This window comes from Schistocerca piceifrons, chromosome 2 (genome assembly GCF_021461385.2).
Source record: "Schistocerca piceifrons isolate TAMUIC-IGC-003096 chromosome 2, iqSchPice1.1, whole genome shotgun sequence".
Taxonomy (NCBI): Eukaryota; Metazoa; Arthropoda; class Insecta; order Orthoptera; family Acrididae; genus Schistocerca; species Schistocerca piceifrons.
In genome coordinates, this window is record NC_060139.1 from 720,129,290 (window position 1) to 720,148,381 (window position 19,092).

The 19,092-nt window shown below is 38.4% G+C and overlaps 1 protein-coding gene across 6 annotated transcripts in view; it reads right to left on the reverse strand.

Annotated features, from left to right (window-relative positions):
- LOC124774943 (GMP synthase [glutamine-hydrolyzing]) overlaps positions 1–19,092 on the reverse strand; it is a 181,746-nt gene that overhangs the window by 28,904 nt on the left and 133,750 nt on the right. For all 6 annotated transcript variants that reach the window (XM_047249644.1, XM_047249642.1, XM_047249645.1 and 3 more), the window contains 2 exons: positions 18,221–18,400; positions 5,542–5,667 (listed from right to left, as the gene is read on the reverse strand). In XM_047249644.1, the coding sequence (XP_047105600.1) occupies positions 5,542–5,667; positions 18,221–18,400 (306 nt within the window). The remainder of the gene's footprint in view (positions 1–5,541; positions 5,668–18,220; positions 18,401–19,092) is intronic.

The window sequence follows — 19,092 nt, forward strand, 5'->3', positions numbered from 1 at the left end:
AAGTTATCTGTTGAGAGAGTAATGAGCTATGTTGTAAGAATCTTTGCTTTGCTCTCCAAGCTGTTTACATCAAGTTCGGTTATACAAGTAGTTGTATTTGAGAGTTCGGAGTTTATATAATTTCTAGGGGAGAAAGGACATCTGTGGATAATTGTAAAGATGTAAGTTTATATATTTGTCAATTAGAATACATATAATATTGAAAAATCTGTTTGTGACACATACGGCCCAAACGCATTATTGGTAGCATAGAGTAAAACATTCATCATAACCTAACTTTCGTACTAAAATATATCTTTTCTTTTCAGCTGTGTTAGTACAATGAATGTAAAAAAGCTTTTACTCTATTACAATACGAGTTATTGAGGATGGAAATGTTAGTGAAGACCCAGATATGTCAAATGATGAAACATTTTCTGCAGAACAATATTTTCAAAATGAAGATGTGCTTTGTTCAGTCAGATAGTGATGATGATGGTGTCAGATCTAAGAGCTATAATATAACAAAGAAAAGAACTGTGATGCCAGAATCGGAATCAGAGTCAAAAGCTTACAAGTGAGATGAGGCTTACTGCTGAGTTAACCCTGATGATAATTGTGTTGCAGATAGGGTTATAGCAAAGCAACAAATTTCAAAACTTCCTACTAAGGTGGAAAAACCTATAATACAGTGGAAAGTAGGACACTGGATTAGTAAAGAAGAAAAGATAAAATTCACCAGTAATACTAATCTTACTGATGGAATATTGGATCTTGACACTCCTGCGGAATATTTTCAGTATTTCTTTACTGAAGACATACTGCATTACATAACCAAACAAAGTAACTTGTATTTTGTACAATGCCAACCCAATAAAAGTGTAAATGTTGATGTAGAAGAAATGGAACAATTTACTGGTGCAACCATGCCTATGTCCATTATTCAACTCCCAGCAATAGGGTATTACTGGCCTCAACATCTGGGCCACCCTGCTGTTTAAGTGACATAATGAGCTGCAACTGATGGGAAGACATAAAATGCTTCATACACTTCTGTGATAACAGTAATCTAGACCCCGCTAGTGACCTCAACCATGACAAACTTTTCAAAATTCACCCACTGCTAGATCAGTTGCGTGAAAGACTGTTACAAGTACCGTGCCAGAAGAGCAATTTTTAGCTGTGAATGAACAGATTATTCCAATGAAGTGCAGATCTTCACTATAACAATACAGTCCTAGTAAACCACATAAATGGGAGTTCAAAGCTTTTGTACTTAGTGGGGTGTCAGGATTCAGCTACGATTATGAAATTTTTGCTGGAGCTCAGCATAATGTTATAATACCTGGTGCTGTAGAACTAGGAGCAATGTTGTTGTGCACCTCACACAAACAGTCCCACAACACGTGAATCACAAGTCTTTTTTTTTGTTTTTTTGACAATTGGTTCACTAGTATACCTTTGGAAGTGTATTTGCATAAGGAAGGAATACACTCATAATGAACAATCCACACCAATCGAGTACCTGGTTGCATTTTTCCTAAAGAGGCAAAGATGATGAAGAATGGCCAAGGTAGCATGAAGGAAAAGGTAGCAACAGTAGATGGTATACAATTCCCAGTAGTATCCTGATTTAACAACAGAGTAGTCAACAATTTGTCCACATATGTTGGATCCAAGCCAGAAGGTAAAAATAAGAGGCTTTTCAGAAAGGAAAAGAAAAGAAATACAAAATGATACCTTGTCCGCGCTCTGTGATGATCAACAACGACTACATGCCTGGTGTCGATCTGTTAAGATTCTATGCTTGGATATTACAGAATTCAAATCAGATCCAAATAATGGTACCTGGAAATATTCTTCCATCGAACTGATCTAGCTTGTGTTAATAGCTGGCTACTATGGAGAAGGAGAAATACAGACTACATGCCCCTAGTGGATTTCAAGGTAGCAGTTGCAGATGCAGATGCCCTCTGCAAAAAGGGCAAAACATTATCCAAGAAACAAGGTAGGTCAAGCAACGAAGTCCAAAAACAGCTGGACAGTAAGAAGAAGGAAGGTCCTGTGTCAGATCTTCCACAGCGTCAGGTACAACAGGGGGGCATAGATCACATGCCAGTCTGGCTCGAAAACCGTGGTTGATGCAAGTATCCATATTGCAATGGAAAATCCTACATAGCATGTCTTAGTGCAGTGCATCTTTATGTTTGAATATGGAGAGAAAATGTTTCATGAAATTTCATAAGGAATAGACTAAATGATAAATAATTTTGTTTGATTTCTGATAAACATGTACATTAATCAACATAAAGTGTAATTATTTAAAAAATAAACTTAGTTCTGCTAAAGTATGTTTTCTTCGGCTCTTTGCCTTTACAAATGTCTGCTTGTGTCTGTGTATGTGTGGATGGATATGTGTGTGTGTGCGAGTGTATACCTGTCCTTTTTTCCCCCTAAGGTAAGTCTTTCCGCTCCCGGGATTGGAATGACTCCTTACCCTCTCCCTTAAAACCCATATCCTTTTGTCTTTCCTTCTCCTTCCCTCTTTCCTGACGAGGCAACCATTGGTTGCGAAAGCTAGAATTTTGTGTGTATGTTTGTGTTTGTTTGTGTGTCTATCGACCTGCCAGCGCTTTTGTTTGGTAAGTTTCATCATCTTTCTTTTTAGATATATTTATATCTTCTTGGATATAATAGAGGGAAACATTCCACGTGAGAAAAATATATCTAAAAACAAAGATGACGTGACTTACCAAACAAAAGTGCTGGCAGGTCGATAAACACACAAACAAACACAAACATACACACAAAATTCAAGCTTTCGCAACCAACAGTTGCTTCGTCAGGAAAGAGGGAGGGAGAGGGAAAGACGAAAGGATGTGGGTTTTAGGGGAGAGGGTAAGGAGTCATTCCAATCCCAGGAGTGGTAAGTCACATCATCTTTGTTTTTAGATATATTTATATCTTCTTGTATATTTTCGAAGAGTTTTCTCATCCAGCCTGAAACTAGTACCACAAAATGTTAGCCGTAACTGCATATATGCCACATATGGCCCAAATACTTAAATCAAAGCTAATGGACTACACATAACAGATATAATTTTTTAAGTATTTTTCCGGACATCAGGACACTGAAATTAACATGTGACATTTTTTTGCAACAATAAAAAAATTCATGCATTAATTTCATAAAAATTTGAAGACTGCTGATATGAAAAATCTTTAATACCAAGCACTCAATACAGTACACACCAATTTCTATCACTAACCATATCTAATTTCATCTCACAGCATCATAAAGTAAGTCAATACAATTTTTAGCAACATTCAAGAAACTGTATGATTTCATTCAGTTAGAAACATTACCTACAAAGTATTGAAACTTTGGTAAGTGTGATTTGCTCTTGTTTCTGTTTTGGTCTTCAGTTCTAAGCCTGGTTTGATGCAGCTCTCTGTGCTACCCTATCTTGTGCAAGCTTCTTCATTACAAATCAAATCCAGTCAATATGTTATGATTATAATATGCATTTTAATCATCAGCTGTTTATTTGTCCCATTAGTAAGTGTTCATCTTGTTTTTCCTGTGATGTCTGTCTATTTGGCACGAGATATGACTGGCAGTATTCTAAGACAAATTACGTCGGGTGTTTGTGCTATTTCACTGGATAATTTCAATAGCGTTCAGCTTCAAAGGAATAAGGGATGCTTTTAATTAATATGTTGTACCTTACATCCTGGATGATGGTTAATAACCACAACCGATAGATGACTAATGGGACAAATAAACAGTTGATGGTTAAAATGCATATTATAAAATACTTTATGGCTGTTGAGCTTCACCTTATGGAAACATTACATATATGTTGTGAAGTTTGACCTTCACTGGAATAACATGGCTGTCATAAAATTGAGAGTGTCATTTGTGTGGAGGATTCCCATGTGTTTTAGGCCTTCATTACTAAGAAATTAAAAGCATTCCTCCACCATCTGTCAGCCATAAATCAGATCATACATACTACTAACAAGTGCAAAATCGCTCACTCATCTTTCAAATTATCATCACATTTTTCGGATTCCTAATGGACTCATTTTCATACAAACAATTACTATAGTAATAACACTATCTACACTAATTTAAGAAGATGGTACCTGGATAACCTGAAAGAAGCAGAGGTTTTAGAAATTTTCAGGGAGAGCATAAGGGAACAACTGACAGGAATGGGGGAAACAAATACAGTAGAAGAAGAATGGGTAGCTTTGAGGGATGAAATAGTGAAGGCAGCAGAGGATCAAGTAGGTAAAAAGATGAGAGCTAGTAGAAATCCTTGGGTAACAGAAGAGATACTGAATTTAATTGATGAAAGGAGAAAATACAAAAATTCAGTAAATGAAGCAGGCAAAAAGGAATACAAACGTCTCAAAAATGAGATCGACAGGAAGTGCAAAATGGCTAAGCAGGGATGGCTAGAGGACAAATGTAAGGGTGTACAGGCTTATCTCATGAGGGGTAAGATAGATACTGCCTGCAGGAAAATTAAAGAAACCTTTGGAGAAAAGAAGAACCACTTGCATGAATATCAAGAGCTCAGATGGAAACCGAGTTCTAAGTAAAGAAGGGAAAGCAGAAAGGTGGAAGGAGTATATAGAGTGTCTATACAGGGGCGATGTTCTTGAGGACAATATTATGGAAATGGAAGAGGATGTAGATGAAGATGAAATGGGAGATACGATACTGCGTGAACAGTTTGACAGAGCACTGAAAGACCTGAGTCGAAACAAGGCCCCAGGAGTAGACAGCATTCCATTAGAACTACTGACATCCTTGGGAGAGTCAGTCCTGACAAAACTCTACCATTTGGTGAGCAAGAGGTATGAGACAGGCGAAATACCCTCAGACTTCAAGAAGAATATAGTAATTCCAATCCCAAAGAAAGCAGATGTTGACAGATGTGAAAATTACCGAACTATCAGTTTAATAAGTCACAGCTGCAAAATACTAACACAAATTCTTTACAGACGAATGGAACAACTGGTAGAAGCCAACCTCGGGAAAGATCAGTTTAGATTCTGTAGAAATGTTGGAACACGTGAGGCAATACTGACCCTACCACTTATCTTAGAAGAAAGATTAAGGAAAGGCAAACCTTCATTTCTAGCATTTGTAGACTTAGAGAAAGCTTTTGACAATGTTGACTGGAATACTCTCTTTCAAATTCTGAAGGTGGCAGGGGTAAAATACAGGGAGCGAAAGGCTTTTTACAATTTGTATAGAAAGCAGATGGCAGTAGAGGGAGACCAAAAGATGAATACACTAAGCAGATTCAGAAGGATGTAGGCTGCAGTACGTACTGAGAGATGAAGAAGCTTGCACAGGATAGAGTAGCATGGAGAGCTGCTTCAAACCAGTCTCAGGACTGAAGACCCCAACAACAACAACAACACTAATACAATTACTTTTTAAAGGGTGGGTGATGTACGCAATACTGCAGCTAATAAAAAATTATCAGCATAAATTAAATATTTAATTCACTGAATTTACAATTTTTGAAGATGTTAACCTACCTGCACTCCAACACTTCTGATGGGTAGGAGTGTTGCAGCAAGATGTTGTTTACTTGAAACTTTACAAAGTTCAGATCTTTCATCATCACTAGTTACACTTTCAACTCTGTTGAGCAAAGCATGTTTCTGAAAGAAAGAAAAAATAATAAAAGCAACCTTACTTTCACATTTATAAATTTATACAAAAAAACAACCACATTCATAAAAATTATAGAAAAATCATATCAAATAATCTTCACACTTTTCTCCTAATCAATATTTGCTTTTACATTACTTTCACCAGAATGCTACAATATATTCACATACACACAACCAAATATTTTATTTTGTGCTACTTTTGTAAAAATTTACAGTTTGAGAGAGTAGCCATGTAGAAAATAGATTTTTGAAATGGAGAAAACCGCAACCAGTCAGTGTTAATAATGCTATTTATTTATAAATGAAAAAAAAAAAAAAAAAAAAAACAATATTTTATAAATAAATAATTTCTGTCAAATGTACACAATATTGTGTTTTTCATTTTTATAAATATGTTGTTTTACCAAGAAGCAAAGAACGAATCAGTTTACATGCTATTTATTTACACAAATAGCACCATTACCGTTTGCAAACTGGCAGGGCCATCTTCAGAGAGCTGTTCACGTTCATAATAAATTTGATGTTTACATTATGTTCTGGCTGTTTTCCACCCTTTGTGGTGAAAATTCATAGAAGTGATGGCACCCCATACCAAAAAACAATACAAGAAAAAAAACAATACGAGAAATGGCCTATTAATTGTGATCATATCTAATAACAAATTAAAACAATGTAAGAGATCTGTTTACACTGTTTTCATTCGTTATCAGTTACAGCTACAGTTAAATAAGCCACTTTTCAAATCACTTTCTGCGGTAAGTAAGTAAAGTCTTATGGCGTGAATGGCTGGGAGACCCTAAGGGGGAAGTGGAACTGTCTAGCCAAACCCCCAGGCACCTTTCCTCTGTGAAGTATTAGAGTTGTGTGGGTAAGTGTATCTGTTAAGTATAGGTGACTGTAATGTTTGTGTGTGGAGTGCAACATCATGTTCACGTTCCAGTAAGACACCTTCACCCCATGGAATTTTCGTCACAAGGGTTGCAGAACAGCCAACAAGTAATGTTTACAGTGACAAATCTAACATAAAAGTGAACAAACAAATGAAGGCGAACCTGTCAGTTTGAAATTGGTAATGGCACTATGTGTGCAAATAAACAGCATTATCAACAACGGCTGGTTCCTGTTCTCTTCTTTTCAAGCACTATATTTTGTATTTGTCATGGTTAAGAGCCTCACTTTTCCAGATGGTGCAAACACAATTTTGTAAGTTACTGCTTGTTAATATGGAGCGACCATGGTGTTTATGTTGCCATCAAAATAAGATTAGAGCTAGTGTTTTATTCAGTGTTTGTGCAAGTTAACAATATCACATTACTTGTCTAAAAATGATGCATATCAATGGTTTGTCACTTAATTAATGCAGAACAAATAAACAATTCTGAAAGATACGAAACTTCCTGACAGATTGAAACTGTGTGCCGGGCCGGGCCGGGACTTAAACTCAGGACATTTGCCTTTCATGGCCAAGTGCCCTACCAGCTGAGCTACACAAGCACGACTCACAATCCATCCTCACGAACGAAAGGTCACGAGTTGCGCTCAGGTAGCTCAGCTGGTAGAGCACTTGCCCATGAAAGGCAAAGGTCCCATGTTCAAGTCCCAATATGGCACGCCTTTTTAATCTGCCAGGCTATTTCACATTAGGGCACGCACCACTGCAAAGTGAAAAACTCATTCTGAACTTCCGAAAGGAGCTTTTGATCTCCATGTTAAGATCTCTTTTGAGAGGCATGTGGAAATTAAGATGTCTGCTCAGATAAGGATAAATGTTTTTGAAAACAATCTCTCAATGTTAATAATTTAATTTTCTAGTACATTTAAGTGATTTGCAAATTATTGGAATATCAATGCTACAAATAATTTTGTTGACTACTTAGGTAGTTTTGCGAATCTGGTAAGTGTCAAACATCATAATGTACAAAACAACATTCCCCAGCTGAACACTGTTGTGCGCACGCGCACACGCACACACAACCACACGAGCGCTTGTGCCACACTTCAGTCAACTACAGGTGAGTGGTTGCCTTTCCTTTATTTTAAGTATGATTCCATCCAGTAATTTCTATTGATGCTATTAATTATTGATTGTATTTCTCCAAAAAGCATGTGCCATTGGAGCAGACAACTCTGTGAACTTTTGAATATGAGCTTTATCATTTTCCGATTAAAACTGGATGGCTTTGAAGTATTAGGATACAAATGATCTAACTGAATGTGACGAAAGTAATTTGCTGTAGTTGTAGGTTTTCATGCTTTAGTGACATTGTGGCTGCTACAAATGATGATTCATAAGCATCTCTGACGTATCTAAAGCATCTGCACTCACTTCACTTACTGCTAAATTCTGCGTTTTGTCAAAAGATAATTTTTTGGCTACACTAGTAACTGTACTAAATCAGATATCATCATCATCATCATCATCATCATCATCATCATCAGTGATGGCATGATTCAGGAGTAAGAGCCCATGCCACTAATTTCACAACTCAACATAGTCACAAGCAATTGCTAAGTATTGTAAATTAATACGACACATGAGTGGCTTGCATTCTTGTTTCCTTTTCCCCAACCCCTCTATTACTAGTGTGCTTTCTTGCACATGCAAAAAATGATGAAAGCTACTTCAACATATTATATGGAACCACTTATAGCATAGGTTTTTCACACAGTGCACTCTCTATGGTTTAAGTTGCTAACTCACCATATTATAGCCTAAACTAACTAATAATCAAGCTGCATAAAGGATCATTTTCAAGCAGAAATGAAACAAAATCTACATCTATTGAAATGAAATCTAAAATACTTTCTCTTACACGCCAGTGAACAAATGGGAATGAAATGTGTGGGCTTCACTAAACCTAGGAATGCATTTTTAATCGTCTTCATAATGTAATGATCAATAGTAAATATAAAAACATCAATACCACAAAATCAGGAAATACAGACAATAGATAAATGAAACCTATCAGCAAATTATGCAAGGTTAATCATATCCTCATATTGAAAAATCTGTAGAACACCAACAACAAAAATTGCTAAGAACTTTTTATGAAGGCAAAAACAGAGTGGAAAGTGTCTTGAATTATGCAAACACTGGATTATGTAAAAAGGAGTGAGTTTTGTTAACACATCCAATTTCAAATAACTGAGCAACAGAAACAGATCAATAATGAAGTATATATGAACTGTAATGAGAGAAATATTCAACAAATTGTAACCCATTATTAATCGAACAAAGTTGTGGACGAGTGTGTTGTTGCATTACTCACCCACTGTCAACAGCACTTAGGTCTTCAGTTAAGAGGTATTGTTAAGACGATCATGTGCCTCAAACTAAAACAGCAGCAATAAGGGGACTCTAAACACATCTGCTGCTTACCAAATCAAAAACTTAATAAAAACGTCATGTTTCAGTCAGTGGACTACATTCTGCCTCTGCTTCCTCTTCTTTCTTCTTTCATTTTTCTCATTTTCTCCTACATAAAACAATAAAGCAACAAAGCTCTTATTTCTCTCTCTCTCTCTCTCTCTCTCTCTCTCCTCTTTCCTCTTTCCCTCCTGCCTGTGATACAACAAAACTGTTGCTTCAACCAATAATGTGTTGTGCATAGTCTTTTAAACTATTTTGGTGGGCTAATGCACTCAAGTACATATTGGACTGCATATTGTCACATTATTCATGCCCAACAAACTTTATGTTACTTCCATGTTTTAATGGCTGAAAAGTCCACCGGATTATTTGAGCCCACTGGTGTTCTTGGCAACAGGAATGACAACAAAATACCTGCAACGAAGGCAATTACTATGCTTGTTAAATCTACTTTTTAGCCTAATCTCTCAATAAGAAAGATAAAATTTTAAGATTTTTAATCACTTGTAAATAAAAATTTATCCATCTCAATAGTGATTTTTAAGTTATGAATAAAAATCTAAATTCTGTTGTTCCATAATGGCTCCTGCAGTAGAGTCTCGAGAACACGTTTCAAGTTTACAGCAGAGAGAAATCTGTAGAGAATACAATAACATCACATTTGAATGCACTATATGATTCTTAAGTAGATACCTTTTAAACAGAAGGGTGTAACAACTAGTAACTGACTTCACACCTCCATCATTTACTCTCCACTTTATCACAAGCGACTGACACTAAGCATGGAACACAGTTTTAGGTTGCAATCATTTAAGTGCTGCACATGGATCACTCAAATTAGGATAACAGTCCTCATAAATTAAAAGCAGCATACCAAATCAGCCTCTGAAATGGATCTTAGCCGTTCTGGGATAATATATTAGGAGCAGAGCTATTTGAGAAAGTTTTATGTGCTGATTGACAGATTCACTCTACTTTTAAGACTATCCTATTCTGCTCTTTTGGTAACCACATGCTAATGATCCTCCTGGGGCAAGATGTGGTGGACACAGCATTTTCACAGGCTAGCTGTTGGCTATATAATGAAATTCAGACCAAATTGGACCAAAATTAAATTTGTTTCAGATTAAAGCTGTTCTTATAACCAGTGGCTGATACAGTCCTCCTCTTTTCACAGGTCTTCCCTATTTCTTCCTGCTTTTACATCTTTTACTTTTCATTTTACTATCTTCTCTCATTAGTCCAATTTCCTTCACCTTCTTTAGCAATTACAGGTTTTGTACACTACCAAGCAAAAGTTCCACATAATTAAGAAATGTGGGCATATGAACGGTTACAAAGAAAAGCAAAGTTCAATCTCAAAACATTTAGCAAACAACAGTATCCAAAAACATGTTAATCAGAATAGTTCTGAAACTGAAGATAGAAAAAAAAAAAAAAAAAAGAACTCCACAGAAAGAAAACAGTTAATAGCAGATATGGTGGCAGCTGACTGGCCACAATTTCTTTTCCCGATGCATCCTATATATGCTCTATATGCTTCAGCTCAGCAGATATCACTGCCTCCCCCTCCCATTTTTTGAGATGGATGTTTTCAGCTGGGAGAAATCCACACACCAGAACTGCTCTCCATGGATGGAGCTAGTTGTTAACACAGAGGATGTCGAGCCAAAATATGCATTTGAAAAGTCACATGTTGTTGTGATATCTAGTCTCTGTGGCTCGGAGTGCCAAAAAATATGACACTGACCACAAACAAAGATCTGATCATTTCTCGTTTTTGGTCTAAGCAGTCATGTTTTTACCATGCTGTTAAACAAGAAGTGATTAAGCATCTTTATATGTGAGTGTGAGATACTGTGAAATTAGTGGTCTTTAATATTCAAAATTGAGACTGTTGCTCTCGCATCCATGTGCTGAAATAGCAGACTTGAAACACTGCATACCAACTGCCGTGCCATGGTTATTGTTGCAGTTCCTGGCAATTTTTGTTAAGATGCGTGTGAAATGAGTGTGCCTTCCTTATTTGAACGTAGCTAACTTCCCGGTGTCTGAGGCTGATGAAACTTGGCTGACAAGTTTTTTTGATGATGTAATATTCCTGAAAGGTGTGATACCTCTAGAAATACATGCCTTTACAAAATTGGCAGAAGTATCTAGTTCCACTTCTTTCACAGTTCGCTGCGCAAACTCTGCTACGTCTTGCAAGATATTTCTTTTTTCCACTTCCCACAATAATTCGAACAGTATGCACATTCATGTTCCCTGACAATCGACCAAGTGTATCCTTATCAGGTGCTTGCTTTGCATGTTGGAGTGCTTCGCTTTCCTCCACAGTTTCTGCACCAACTTGTTGATCACTTGTCCAGGGTCTTGCAACTTCTTTTCACAAATGTTTTATATTCTTTTCATATATCTGGGTTTAGGTTTCTGTACATTTTATACATGTTAAACGAGGCACAATTTATTAGAAAGAAAGCTACTTTCTTTGTCCATTTATTGGTTTTCTGCATTATCCCACAATACAAAAGATATTGATCAGCCCTGTCCAGATCTTTCATAAATTTATTGTACATCACAATGTTATGATTCTCACATCCCTTTTATTTTTCCATATGTGAAGGAAAATGTCACCTTGTGTTCGAAATGTAATATCACCTTTCTTTAGAGGTTTTGCTTCTGTTTTTAGACATTGAGGGAGACCTCTACTAATTCAAATTGTACCACAAACTCTTGTTTTCCTTTCTAGAAGTGTATGGGCAATAGCCGTACTGTTGTAATAATTGTTTTCAAAAACGTGGTGCCACATGCCAAGGTGAGGTGAATGTATAGAGAGAATAGTATCTTTAAGCTTTTTCCTCCCACAGTGTATATTTCTAGACTGGATATTTATCCACTTAACACTTTTGCCAACGATACAAACAAGCAAATCACATCAGATTAGGTTTCCAGTATTGTGAGTCCAGAAACAAAGCTGCCCTCTCCGCAGTGTCATTGCTTCATCAAGAGGAAGCTCCTGTTCAGGTTTGTATACTGTTTGAAATATATCTTGGAGATACTTTAGCACAGGTTCAATTTTGTAGAGTGTTTTTCTAACCACTCTGTAATTGTCATTGAAATGCCACGATTTCCATATCTGCTCAAATCGATTTTTGGTCATTAGCTTGCCAAAAATAGGTGTGTCTATTAGAGGATCTGTTAACCAATAGCCCGTCAAATAGTATTTTTTTATTTGCTCCATTAAGATAGTCATGCCCAGAAATTTCTTCAGTTCAACAGCAGTGATATTCATAAATTTGGGAGACTGGAGATTCATTATAATGGTTTTTGTTTTGTTCGTAATACAAGTTTGATTGTGCTGACATCTGACTGAACAATTCATCCCCTACAAATAATTCCACAGTGTTTATAATGCTATTGACTTCACTGGGAAGGGTTTTCACAACTGGAATTCCTCTAAACATTTCCAAAATAATGATCTTGTCCTTCTTCAGCCAACTTTTACTGTCAGAAGCTTTGTCCTCTCAATCGTTCATAATTATCTCACTTTGGTGATTATAGCATTGTTGTTTTCCAGTAACACCATCCGAATCACTTGGAACATCAGAACAATTGTCCGCAAACAGTTCAGCAAGACATTCTCTCTCTGACAACTGTTTTCGTGACATACCACACGAAGCAACAACTACAGTACTGACTATAGTGTGGTACTGATTGTTGGTGGTAAAACAAAAGATAAAAATAAATTCATACTGTTGTTCATTGCACTGAACCCTCCAGTTCATATATAACCTTTGTTAAATTGAAACAGTAACTGCTATGATGAACAGGTCTCAGAATATATGCAATGAACAAATACAGTTGGACCTGGAAACACACAAATCTACATGAGCCATACAGAACGTGTTAAATAACATAACTGTCATAGTATGGCTAATGACTGGCCAGCTGCAATATGGCTACCACACCATATTTATATATGATGATGCTACACAGATGTCAACACTACACAAATGCATGATTCTACAAATACGCACAACAAAAGATTTTATCACTGAAAAAGTCATCAGTATTGCATGTGATTTTGCAGGTGACTATCAACAGAAACCATTTTCCACCTGCACACAAGAACTAAAATGAGAAAATACAACTAATAAAAGCTAAAATTTTCAAAATCATAATCTCCCAGTCTATGTCCAACTGGTAAATTGATGGTACAGAATGAGGATCGACTGCCAACATGAGAGAGTACGACAGCACTCCACACTTACATCCATCATAATGCTTCCCCACATACAGGTCCCATTTCCCAAACTGGTCTCTTTCTTATAAGTTTCTTTGATTGTAACAGCTAACATATTTCCTCTAGAGCAGCGGCTCTCAAACTGTGGGGCACAACCTGCAGAGGTAGGGTGTGGGGTTGGGAGCGAATGGCATGCAAGGGGTGCATGGTATACTAAAATAGGAAAAAATATTTCTTAGTAACAAACAATTATATTAATCTCTTCCTCCGAACAAACAAGGTGCCATTGATCTGTACTCAATTTCACCTGACGGTGTTATGCCAGACGCGGTCAGTGACAATGAAACTGCGGTTATATTTTTAGAGATTGGGGTGGCTGGATGACATTGGCCATTGGCAGAATCGTCTGTTGTTGGTTGAACTGTGACTGTATCCTTAACTATCACACACTATGCAAGCTTTTGCTCAACCATCTCGACACCCCCTTACAGCATTTCAGACTTTGCAAGGCAAAGTCTGCCTGCAATGTGAAGTGATCCCTGGTTAGTGACAGGCTTGAAGACACAAGTCATCCAAGTCACCAGTGGCCCATCCACTGGAGGTGGGGACAGAGACAATCGAAAGATGGAAACAAGAACTAATGATGGAAACTACAATCCTGGAAATGGAAAAAAGAACACATTGACACCGGTGTGTCAGACCCACCATACTTGCTCCGGACACTGCGAGAGGGCTGTACAAGCAATGATCACACGCACGCCACAGTGGACACACCAGGAACCGCGGTGTTGGCCGTCGAATGGCGCTAGCTGCGCAGCATTTGTGCACTGCCGCCGTCAGTGTCAGCCAGTTTGCCGTGGCATACGGAGCTCCATCGCAGTCTTTAACACTGGTAGCATGCCGCGACAGCGTGGACGTGAACCGTTTGTGCAGTTGACGGACTTTGAGCGAGGACGTATAGTGGGCATGCGGGAGGCCGGGTGGACGTACCGCCGAATTGCTCAACACGTGGGGCGTGAGGTCTCCACAGCACATCGATGTTGTCGCCAGTGGTCGGCGGAAGGTGCACGTGCCCATCGACCTGGGACCGGACCGCAGCGACGCACGGATGCACGCCAAGACCGTAGGATCCTACGCAGTGCCGTAGGGGACCGCACCGCCACTTCCCAGCAAATTAGGGACACTGTTGCTCCTGGGGTATCGGCGAGGACCATTCGCAACCGTCTCCATGAAGCTGGGCTACGGTCCCGCACACCGTTAGGCCGTCTTCCGCTCACGCCCCAACATCGTGCAGCCCGCCTCCAGTGGTGTCGCGACAGGCGTGAATGGAGGGACGAATGGAGACGTGTCGTCTTCAGCGATGAGAGTCGCTTCTGCCTTGGTGCCAATGATGGTCGTATGCGTGTTTGGCGCCGTGCAGGTGAGCGCCACAATCAGGACTGCATACGACCCGAGGCACACAGGGCCAACACCCGGCATCATGGTGTGGGGAGCGATCTCCTACACTGGCCGTACACCACTGGTGATCGTCGAGGGGACACTGAATAGTGCACGGTACATCCAAACCGTCATCGAACCCATCGTTCTACCATTCCTAGACCGGCAAGGGAACTTGCTGTTCCAACAGGACAATGCACGTCCGCATGTATCCCGTGCCATCCAACGTGCTCTAGAAGGTGTAAGTCAACTACCCTGGCCCGCAAGATCTCCGGATCTGTCCCCCATTGAGCATGTTTGGGACTGGATGAAGCGTCGTCTCACGCGGTCTGCACGTCCAGCACGAACGCTGGTCCAACTAAGGCGCCAGGTGGAAATGGCATGGCAAGCCGTTCCACAGGACTACATCCAGCATCTCTACGATCGTCTCCATGGGAGAATAGCAGCCTGCATTGCTGCGAAAGGTGGATATACACTGTACTAGTGCCGACATTGTGCATGCTCTGTTGCCTGTGTCTATGTGCCTGTGGTTCTGTCAGTGTGATCATGTGATGTATCTGACCCCAGGAATGTGTCAATAAAGTTTCCCCTTCCTGGGACAATGAATTCACAGTGTTCTTATTTCAATTTCCAGGAGTGTATTTATTGCTAGGCTTCACAAAAACTGCAATCAATGGTAAAGAACATCTGCAGTGTGTAATTTGTTCAGCCATTTCAGCTACTGATAGCCTAAAGTCTAACAAGTTAGAGAGACATCTTGAAACCAAACAACCTGAATTAACACAAAGACAAAGCATTTTTTGTCAATAAACTGCACTGAAGTATGCACAGATGGAGCACATTCAATGACTGGATTTCATGGTGAATCACACATGAAACTTAAAGCTGTAGCTCAATACGGACACACTGTATGACACATCAGCAGATTCTGGCCGCTTAAGAACTTATCCCACCCATTCATGAAGTGCTGCTAACATTTAATATCACAATGGCAAAATCTATAAATTTAAGGCATTTTAAAGTATTATGTGAGAAGTTGGGTGCTAAACAAACTAAACTCCTGTTATTAGTAATAATCAACGGCTTTCAATTGATAAAGAACTAAAAAGAATGTTTGAACCGAGGACTGACGTATTGTATTTCTTAAAGGAGGAGAGTCACACACTGCCAGAGTGTTTCAAGCAAGGGTGATTTTCTACTGAAAATGGCTTACCTCACTAACATTTTTGAGAAAATAAATATTCTTAACACTTCACTTCAAGGTAATCAGGCAACTGTACTATCTTGGTATGAAAAAGTAAAGGCATTCATAAAGAAATTAGAGTAGTGGCAAAACAATATGTAAAATGGCATGTTAAACATGTTCCCTGATTCAGTGTCCTGTTGGAGGACACAGGGAATCCAATACTTCCAAAAGTGAGAAAAGCCTGCCTTTGTTCTTTATTTTCATTATAGTCATGCACGTAGTTTTGGTTTCTGTTGCATAAAAGCTTTCTAAATTGAATTTAGAGAAACAGATAAGCCAAATAAAATACAAAAAAATTACTATTTTTCTTAATAAAATGGTCTGGGGTGGGGCTGACACTATTTTCCCTTGTGGAGGGGGTGGCAGGGCAGAAGAAAAATGTTTGAGAACCAGTACTCTAGAGAAATGTGTGTAAAGAATGCTCTGCAGACTTTCGGAATTTATTTGTAAAAAGTACATTCCTTCCCTATTAATAGACTGTTTATGTTACTGACATCAAAATAAAAATGCCCGTCTCTGTAACAGCCACGAGTGGGTCCCATTCCGTCAGATGTCTGCATACAGAGGAATTGTTCAAGGCCTCTTCTTTCGAATACTAACTCCCGAGGCAATTGTAATCTTTTAAGAAAATCATGCTACATACATAACTAGATTCTGTTGTGGAGTTACAATAAGGTGACTAAAGTCACGGCATATCTCCTAATATACCTTGTGTACAAAATATTACTGCCATCTGTGTATGTGCATATCACTATCACACAACTTTATCACCTCAGTGTAAGGCCAGGATATCTTTTGCAAGTCGTAGGCAGCAACTTGGTGTGGCATGGGCTCCAGAAGCTGTTGGCAGTCCCTTGCAGAAATATTGAGCCACACTGCCTCTATAGCTGTCCATAACTCCAGAAGTGTTGCCGGTGCAGGATTTTGTGCACAAAGTGACCCTTTGATTATATCCCATACATGTTCATGTTCAATGGCATTCATGTTGGGCAATCTGGATGGTCAAACCATTCACTCGTAATTGTCCAGCTCTTACCATCTGAAATCGGTCTCATCTGACCAGGCTATGGTTTTCCAGTCATCCAGGGTACAACCGATATAGTCATCTGCCCAGGAGAGGTGCTGCAGGTGATGTTATGCTGTTAGCAAAGGCACTTGTGTTTGCCACCTGCTGCCACAGCCCATTAACACCAAATTTTGCTGCGCTGTCCTAATGGATACATTCATCATACATCTCATACTGATTTCTGTGTTTATTTCATGCAGTGTTGCTTGTCTGTTAGCACTGACAACTCTACCAAACACCGCTGCTCTTGGTTGTCAAGTGATGTGTCAGTCACTGCACTGTCTGTGAAGAGAGGTAATGTCTGAAATTTGGTATTCTTGGCATATTCTTGACACTGTGGATCTCAGAATACTGAATTCTTTAATGATTTCGAAACTGGAATATCCCACGTGTCTAGCTCCAACTACCATTCTGAGTTCACAGTCTTATTTCCTGTTGTGCAGTCATAATGATGTTGGAAACCTTTTCACATGAATCACCAAAGTACCAATGGCAGCTCCGCCAGTGCACTGCGCTTTTATATCTTGCATAATCTGTATTACCGCCATTTATATATGGGCTTATCACTATGCCATGACTTTGTCACTTCAGTGTAAGACCAGATAATCTTGCAGAGTAGTTAGTGTCAGTTAATTTTAACACTAACCTCGTAAGTTGTAAGAGGCATCAGAAGATTTCATTAGGTGCACACCAAATCAATAAACATGACAAGCATTACAGATCTAAGTAAATACTTTTCTTTATTTCTTAGCTCACATGCCTATTCAAAACAGGGAATATTATTTCACAAAATTTTGGAAAACTACCACATGTCTGTAGCTTGCCACAATAATATTTTGGTACAGTGCTTTTGAATATCTGAGGTATGAGATGCAACCATAAATGAACTGGTTTTATAAATGCAAGTAGTACCTATATTCCTGTAGATCTGAATCCTTTGTACATATTTTCCACAGTCCATGTTACATTTTCCAGTAAGCAAGTTCAGACTAGTGATGCAGACCCACTTAATGTATCAATATAAACAAACAAGTAATTCAAATAATCAAAAATTTAATAACTGATGGATCAGGAATGGTAAACTAAGATCTAACCGGAAGTGCTTGTATGAAGAAAGGTAAGCAGAAAAAGAAAATTCTATAAAACTAAATAGTGTATTACATGTTTAAGATAGCTCACCTTTTGTAACATTTGATCATATTCAGCTATTATTTTTACGAGAACCTGGGTTTCCGAGAAGTCTCGTTTCATGTATGCCTCTTCAGCACAAAGTATGCGAATAGCAAGCCCAGGACCAGGAAAGGGATGTCTCATTACCAAATCAACAGGAAGACCCAGTTCTTTTCCAAGAATGCGCACCTGTTAAACATTACACAACTAATAACATTCAAATACATTTTTGTGAGCTAGAAAAAAATTTAAAATGTCACAAGATTACATGAAAATATTACTTTGTTCTGGCCTTAAAAAGGTGATTCCTTGGCAGATTGTACTTGTTCATAACAATGGTAATTATAATTAACCAGCTGCAACAGCACGTAACCTATATCATCTTTTATAGTTCTACTTAGTGTTGTTCTAGAAATGTCGAGAAAGTGATAGTTTCCATCTTTCATGCTATATTCATAAAAAGAAAATAATTTAATATCCTATTGAAATCAAGGTCATCAAAAACAGAACACTAGGTCATATAGGAAAATTATATAATAAGAAATCTACTATAGAGCACTGATTGTGTCATGCTGGGGTGGGGGGGGGGGGGGGGGGGGGGGGTTGGTTAATTTTTTTTTTTTGTAGGCATGGGTGTAAAGGGTTTTGAATTCTACTCTCCTGTACAATTCCAATGTTCTGATCGCCTCACTCTGTCTGTTCGCACATGCAGCATACAAATTTATTTTGCACAAAGGCTATACTAATAATATGACAGACGTAATACTCAAATTATATATAAAAAAAATTGAAGGCTTTTTCATACCACTATTCAAAGATCAGATGTTCAATGGTAACTGAGGTTACCACATGATGTAAAGAAAAGTAATGTGATCAAATGA